General features: G+C 40.1%; 1 protein-coding gene across 2 annotated transcripts in view; it reads right to left on the bottom strand.

The window, feature by feature from the left end:
- Nucleotides 1-275: 275 nt before the first annotated feature.
- The window catches only part of LOC138452951 (zinc finger protein 271-like), a 123,848-nt gene continuing 116,497 nt past the window's right edge, over nucleotides 276-7,626 (bottom strand). For both annotated transcript variants that reach the window (XM_069605323.1, XM_069605322.1), the window contains exon 2: nucleotides 276-7,147. In XM_069605323.1, the coding sequence (XP_069461424.1) occupies nucleotides 4,256-6,067 (1,812 nt within the window). In that variant the 5' untranslated portion in view covers nucleotides 6,068-7,147 and the 3' untranslated portion in view covers nucleotides 276-4,255. The remainder of the gene's footprint in view (nucleotides 7,148-7,626) is intronic.

The raw sequence follows: 7,626 nt of genomic DNA, 5'->3' as shown, positions 1-7,626 counted from the left end.
TGAGAAACCTGGAATCTCTGTGGAGTGCCATTCACTGGACGAGCAGACTTGAGCCATCAACCAAACTCGATTTTATAAGTGCGTCCCTTACAGCATCGGTAACGCCCACCACAGTGTCTAGTTGCCATACAGTTTTATCATTACATGAAGCTAAACAGGCGATAAATGCACATGGACATGGAACTGTGTAGAGTTAACCAATGGAAGTATGTAATAGATTGCATGCCCAAATTAGATTGCGTTAAGTTCATATCGAGATGCATTTTTAAAATAGCTGGGGAGGAATATTTTTAATTGCATGTCAATTGCACATTTTCTTGGACACAAAACGTGTTCCTTTGAAATATCATATCAGATGGAAAGTCCTATTAAACAATAACTTGAGTTCGGACTCTGGAAACTTTACACCTTACACATTCAAATAGGATATCATTTGCTGTTATCACAAACATTTAACTTAAAATCAGTCTTGAGAAATTGAAGTCTGGCTTTTGTTTGCTCACTGAAAAAAGTCATGTTGCTCTCACACTACGTTTTGAGCAAACACTGCCAATTAATCAATCAAACCTTGGTGGTCATTTTAAGAGAGTTGTCGCTGAACTTGTTTCCTGCAAGCGTGAGGCCGCTTCATCTATTTATGCACTGCAGCAACATGTTTTCTCCAAGAGATTTGATGGGTCCAAATGCACTTCATTAAACCACTTTATAAATGTCTTTTAGGCCTTTTTCACAGTTCCTGGTTCAAATCTCAGGACTATCCATTTTGGATTGAGGATGCAGCCTTTATTCATAAGCTTTCAATGGGACACTTTCCTCTAAGATCACAGCTAGGATATCAGTTATTGATCATGATCATTACCGTGTGATGGTCCTGCTGATGAACTGCACGCTGCAGCTGTGTTGTAGTAAGTTTACTTTGGCAAGATCAGAGTGCCCAACCTTCTTTCTGCATTCTGATTCTGGTTTGTGAGCATTTCCTGATATTTTATAAGCTCTCATCTCATGCACTCTTCTCATGAAGATTCCACATGCGCTCTCTCATGTAAAGTTACTCAACCTTTCTTTAGTTGTAGCGCTTCTGATATTCAGGGCTTGCTTCCTTGTGGGGTCTCTTGGGCGTGGAAGGCACACATTAATTCTCCCATCTGGGTGGTTTCATTTTAAGTTAGACCAGGGGTTGGCATCCTCTGGCTTTACAGATGTTCTGGATAGTTTACAATGATCTCTCGCCATTGGCTATGCTTGCTAGGACTGACTGGACTTGTACTCCAAAACATCCAGAGAGCTAAAGGATGCAGGCCCTTCAATTAGACTGAATGACTGATTGCAGCATTTATGATGTTTATTACACAAACAGGACTTTATCCGGTGTAGGTTCTCACATGTAGAATTGGACTGTGTTTGTAACAAACCTTTCTGACATTCAGGGGTTTTCTCCTGAGTGGCACCTCTCACGCTTAGGCTTCATTTCTTACTGGTGCTTATCTGACGTTCAGTGAATTGATAAGGGTTTTCTCCCGAGTGGCTCCTCTCATGCTTAGGCTGCATTCTTTGACATGAGCAGTATTCTAAGAAGTGATTGGCAAGTGCGAATATATGAATCAAACTGACACTAGCCACTTGTTTTCAAACCCTACAAGGAACAATAATTGGACATTTTCCTTCCTTGGCACTCTTGAAATATAGATTTGTGGACTTCCACAACTGAAATAGGAGAAGAATTTAATTCCTGTGACACTCAGCGTCTTTACTGATAAGAACATTTCTTCTTTTATTTTTAACTGTTTGTCTTTTCTAAATTTTCAGTTCCTTTTTTTACTATTGATGCATTTATTCTTGATTGTTATTGTCATGTATGATGTATGATTTATTCAGATACTGTTGATCTTATTGTCATATGTTGTGAGCCCGATCTAAGAAAATAGTGTCTAACAGTTTGTGAAATGTCACTGAGGCTCGTGTAAAAGATTGTCGTATGTTCTTTATTAAATAATGAGAAACATTCTTGATGTATATGGTGAGATTTCAGATCTAGTCAAGTGACACTCAAAGTAAATGATTTTTTTTCAATTGCATTAATACATTTTTGTGATATTAGTGTGTACAAAGAGAGAATATTAGGACACTGACTGGAGTTAAGGAGTAGCATACCCAGATAGCAGTGTTCCTGTTGTGAAATAGTTTTGCGCAAACATTTCCATTTTTTGTCTTTCCTTTTTGGTCAGAGAAAATGAGGTGTGTATAGGTAATACATATACCGTATCACCAGTCTATAACCTGTGGGGACATATTTTGTTGGTTTTTGCTGATTGTTTTCCCCAGTCCCCCACAGAGTAGGGGATTTACCCTTCAGTATATATATAGGCTGCATTTCTGACTGGTGCTTTTCTGATGTTCAGTGACTTGATCAGGTTTTCTCCTGAGTGGCTCCTCTCATGCTTAGGCTTCATTTCTGACTGGTGCTTCTCTGACATTCAGTGAATTGATAAGGGGTTTCTCCTGAGTGGATCCTCTCATGCTTAGGCTTCATTTCTGACTGGTGCTTCTCTGACATTCAGTGAATTGATAAGGGGTTTTTCCCGAGTGGCTCCTCTCATGCTTAGGCTTCATTTCTGACTGGTGCTTCTCTGACATTCAGTGAATTGATAAGGGGTTTCTCCCGAGTGGCTCCTCTCATGCTTAGGCTTCATTTCTGACTGGTGCTTCTCTGACATTCAGTGAATTGATAAGGGGTTTCTCCTGAGTGGATCCTCTCATGCTTAGGCTGCATTTCTGACTTCTCTAACATTCAGTGAATTGAAAAGGGGTTTCTCCTAAGTAGCTCCTTTCATGCTTAGGCTGCATTTCTAATTGACGCTTTTCTGACGTTCAGTGAATTGATAAGGGGTTTTCTCCAGAGTGGCTCCTCTCATGCTTAGGCTGCATTTCTGACTGGTGCTTTTCTGATGTTCAGTGAATTGATCCAGGTTTTCTCCTGAGTGGCTCCTCTCATGCTTAGGCTTCATTTCTGACTGGTGCTTCTCTGAAATTCAGTGAATTGATAAGGGTTTCCTCCTGAGAGGCTCCTCTCATGCTTAGGCTTCATTTCTGACTGGTGCTTCTCTGACATTCAGTGAATTGATAAGAGGTTTCTCCTGAGTGGATCCTCCCATGCTTAGACTGCATTTCTGACTTCTCTGACATTCAGTGAATTGATAAGGCGTTTTCTCCTGAGCGGCTCCTCTCATGCTTAGGCTGCATTTCTGACTGGTGCTTCTCTGACATTCAGTGAATTGATAAGAGGTTTCTCCTGAGTGGATCCTCCCATGCTTAGACTGCATTTCTGACTTCTCTGACATTCAGTGAATTGATAAGGGGTTTTCTCCTGAGCGGCTCCTCTCATGCTTAGGCTGCATTTCTGACTGGTGCTTCTCTGACATTCAGTGAATTGATAAGAGGTTTCTCCTGAGTGGATCCTCCCATGCTTAGACTGCATTTCTGACTTCTCTGACATTCAGTGAATTGATAAGGGGTTTTCTCCTGAGCGGCTCCTCTCATGCTTAGGCTGCATTTCTGACTGGTTCTTCTCTGACATTCAGTGAATTGATGAGGGGTTTCTCCTGAGTGGCTCTTCTCATGCTTAGGCTTGATTTCTGACTGATTCTTTTGGGAAATGTAGTGTACTGCCAAAAGGCATTCTTCTGTGTGGTTTCTTTCATGAAGAATGAAATATCATCTATGACCGATTTCTTTTGTCTGACGTTCAGTGCTCTGATAAGGTTCTTCCCCTGCATAGATTGTTCATGTTGGTTTAGGTCTGTTTTCTGACTGAAGTTTTAATGAACATCAGTGTACTGGTAAAGCCCTTCATCTCTGTTGGTTCTCCCATATAGAATTAAAAGGCATTTACGATTGAAGCTTTCTCGACATTCAGTGCACTGATGAGCCTTTTCACCTGCGTGGTGTGGATTCTCTCACAGGTAGTTAGGTGGCTTTTCTGCCTGAAGCGTTTCTGGCATTCAATGCACCGATATGGATTTTCCACCTGTGTGGTCTCTCTCATGTTTAGTTAGTTCACTTTTCTGACTGAAGCTATCTTGCCATTCAGTGCACTGATAAGGTTTTTTACCTGTGTAGGTTCTCACATGTAGATTTAAAGAGTGTTCATGATTGAAGCTTCTCTGACATTCAGTGCACTGATAAGGATTTTCACCTGTGTGGACTTTCTCAAAGTTAGTTAGCTTTTCTGACTGAGGCTTTTCTGCCATTCAGTGCACTAAGGTTTTTCACCTGCATGTGTTCTCACATGTAGAATTAAAGAGCGTTCATGATTGAAGCTTTTCTGACATTCAGTGCACTTGTAAGGTTTTTCACCTGTGTGGAATTTCTCATGTTCATGGTCATTTTCTGATTGAAGCTTTTCTGACAATGAGTCCACTGATAAAGGCTTTCTCCTGTGTGGATTCCTACATATAGAACTGAAGATGTTTTGTATGAGTGAAGCTTTTCTGACATTCAGTGCATAGATGAGCCTGTTTCTCATTTGTGTGATTACTCTCATGTCGAAGTAGGTAGCTTTCCCGACTGAAGCTTTTCTGACATTTAGTGCACTGATTAGGCTTTTTGTGTGGACTCGCTCATGTTTAGTTAGGTCGCTTTTCTGACTGAAGCTTTTCTGACATTTTGTGCACTTATAAGGTTTTTCTCCTGTATGAGTTCTTTCATGTTGAGTAAGGTTAGTTTTCCATTGGAATTTTTTCTGACATTCAGCGCACTGAAAAGGCTTTTCACCCGTGTGGGTTTTTTCATGTCGATTAAGATGTGTTTTCCGAATGAAGCTTTTCTCACATTCAGTGCATTGATAAGGTTTTTCGCCTGTGTGGATCCTCTTATGATAAGTCAGGTTTCTTCTGTGGCTGAAGCATTTCTTGCATTCAGAGCATTGATAAGGTTTTTCACCTGTGTGGATTCTCTCATGTTTAGTTAGTTCGCCTACCCGACTGAAGCTTTTCTGACATTCAGTGCATTGATAAGGTTTTTCACCTGTGTGGGTTCTCGCATGTAGAATTAAAGAATATCTATGGTTGAAGCTTTTCTGACATTCAGTGCATTGATAAGGTTTTTCACCTGTGTGGGTTCTCACATGTAGAATTAAAGAATATCTATGCATGAAGCTTTTCTTACATTCTGTGCAGTGATTAGGCTTTTCACCTGTATGGATTCTCTCATGGTTAGTCAGGTTGCTTTTCTGACTGAAGCATTTCTGACATTTTGTGCACTGATAAGGCTTTTCACCTGTGTGGGTTTTTTCATGTCGAATAAGATGTGTTTTACGACTAAAGCTTTTTTGACATTCCGTGCAATGATAAGGTTTTTCACCTGTGTGGATCCTCTCATGTTCAATTAGACTTCTTTTCCAATAGAATTTTTTCTGACATTCAGAGCACCAAAAAGGGGTTTCTCCTGTGTGGGTCTTTTCATGTTGAGTAAGATGGGTTTTCTGATTGAAGCTTTTCTGACATTCTGTGCATTCATACGGTTTTTCTCCTGTGTGTGTCCTTACATGTTGAATTAGATTCCTTTTTTGACTGAAGCTTTTCTGACATTCTGTGCAATTATAAGGTTTTTCTCCTGTATGAGTTTTTTCATGTTGAGTAAGGTTAATTTTCCAGTGGAATCTTTTCTGACATTCTGTGCACTGATAAGGTTTTTCACCTGTGTGGATTTTTTCATGTCGAGCAAGATGTGTTTTCCGATTGAAGCTTTTCTGACATTCAGTGCAATGATAAGGTTTTTCGCCTGTGTGGATCCTCTCATGATGAGTCAGGTTGCTTTTATAGCTGAAGCATTTCTTGCATTCAGTGCATTGATAAGGTTTTTCACCTGTGTGGGTTCTCTCATGTTTAGTTAGTTCGCTTTTCCGACTGAAGATTCTCTGACATTCAGTGCACGGGTAAAGTTTTTTTCCTATGTGGGTTCTCATATCTAGAATTGAAGACATTGTATGTGTGAAGCTTTCCTTACATTCAGTGCAATGAGGAGGTTTTTCACCTGTGAGAGTACTTCCGCATGTAGAATTAAAGAACATCTAGGCTTGAAGCTTTTCTGACATTCAGTGCAACTATAAGGTTGTTCGCCTGTGTGGATTCTGTTATGGTTGGTCAGGTTGCTTTTCTGACTGAAGTATTTCTGATATTGAGAGCATTGATAAAGGCTTTCTCCTGTGTGGATTCTCACATGTAGAATTAAAGACCTTATAGGAGTAAAACTTTTCTGACATTCGGTGTACTGATGAGTTTATTTCTCCTATGTGTGATTTTTCTCATGTTGAAGTAGGTAGCTATTCTGACTGACGCATGTTGACTAAGTTGGGCTTTCCAATTGAAACTTTTATGAGCAGTGATACATTTTTTCTTGGGGTTTCATTTCTCAGAGTTGGATTTTCTAGAGCGAGAATTCCATAGAAGACGTAACCTCATTCCATTGTCATAATGTGTGTATATCATGCTCAGTAGACATCTCTCAGAGTGGCCTTCTTTATAAATGCATTGTCCGAAGGATAGGCCAAATTTCTTAAACTCTATGCACAGTTTAAATAAAGCTGCAAACCCTTCTTTATCAATCCAGTTTGTGTATTCGATAACGGTCCCCCATCTGGTCTTCTCTCATATTATATGTCTCATATTATCTGATGTTCTTCTCACAATCTGCAACCATACAATGTTCTAGTCTGGGCTATTGTATCCAAATTTGGTAAGTAGCATTTTTAATTCAAATACTGCACATTTATAGGTTTCTTTACTGTTTGGATTCTTTAGTAAATAATGAACTATGGCTTTTGAATTAAGGCTTTACTGTAATTGGGACTATCTTTGGGGCTTATGGTCACCCGTGTGCTTTTCTAAGTTTTAACAAATCGTTCTCGCTTTCTTCCTGATCACGTGACCCCCTGTGATTGATTATGGAATGCAAGTGATGACAGAAATCCTTTTACAGTGTGTAGCTTCCTCCACCATTTCTTGACCAGACTGAGCTTCTAGAAACCGCTGCATTCCCAGAGATTACCATCAGCTTCACTTTTGTTCCAGGTAAACCTTTCCTTGTAGCTGATATTTTGGGGCAGTGTATTTAACTATCCTCTTGCTTTTTCGGTGAATGCTTCAGAACCCTGCAGAAGAAAATGGACACATTATCTTTCTAAATACATATGACGTGTATTGGCTGTTTAATTTGTATTACCATTATATTGGTTTACAAAAACAAAAAATCTATAATCTTTACGTTTTCAAATTTTAAACCAAAGTCATAGCACAGCCAAAATTAAGGCATTCTCCTCTCCAAACACTAAGGGGCTCATTACATGTCTGGTGGTATCCTGGCGATAAATATGCCAGGATACAACCAAATGGTAATACCGTTACCGGCACCTGGCCTGCCAGAAATACCAGCAAATTACAGGTGCCAGTAAGGGCATGCTAATCCCCATTCCATGGAGTCTGATAGGACTCCATGCGGGGATTGACGGTATTACCAGCTGTTTATTGCTGGTGAGGTGCCTGAGCTACCTCTGGCTTTTGGCTAGAGGTAACCCAGGCCACCCCACCGGCAAGTCTGTAGTTTAACGGAATTACCGCAATTTTCTTCCAG

This window comes from Ambystoma mexicanum, chromosome 4p (assembly GCF_040938575.1).
Source record: "Ambystoma mexicanum isolate Mex_15411 chromosome 4p, UKY_AmexF1_1, whole genome shotgun sequence".
Taxonomy (NCBI): domain Eukaryota; kingdom Metazoa; phylum Chordata; class Amphibia; order Caudata; family Ambystomatidae; genus Ambystoma; species Ambystoma mexicanum.
Note: the sequence above shows the minus strand (reverse complement) of the source record. Positions and strands in the feature narration are given on the sequence as shown.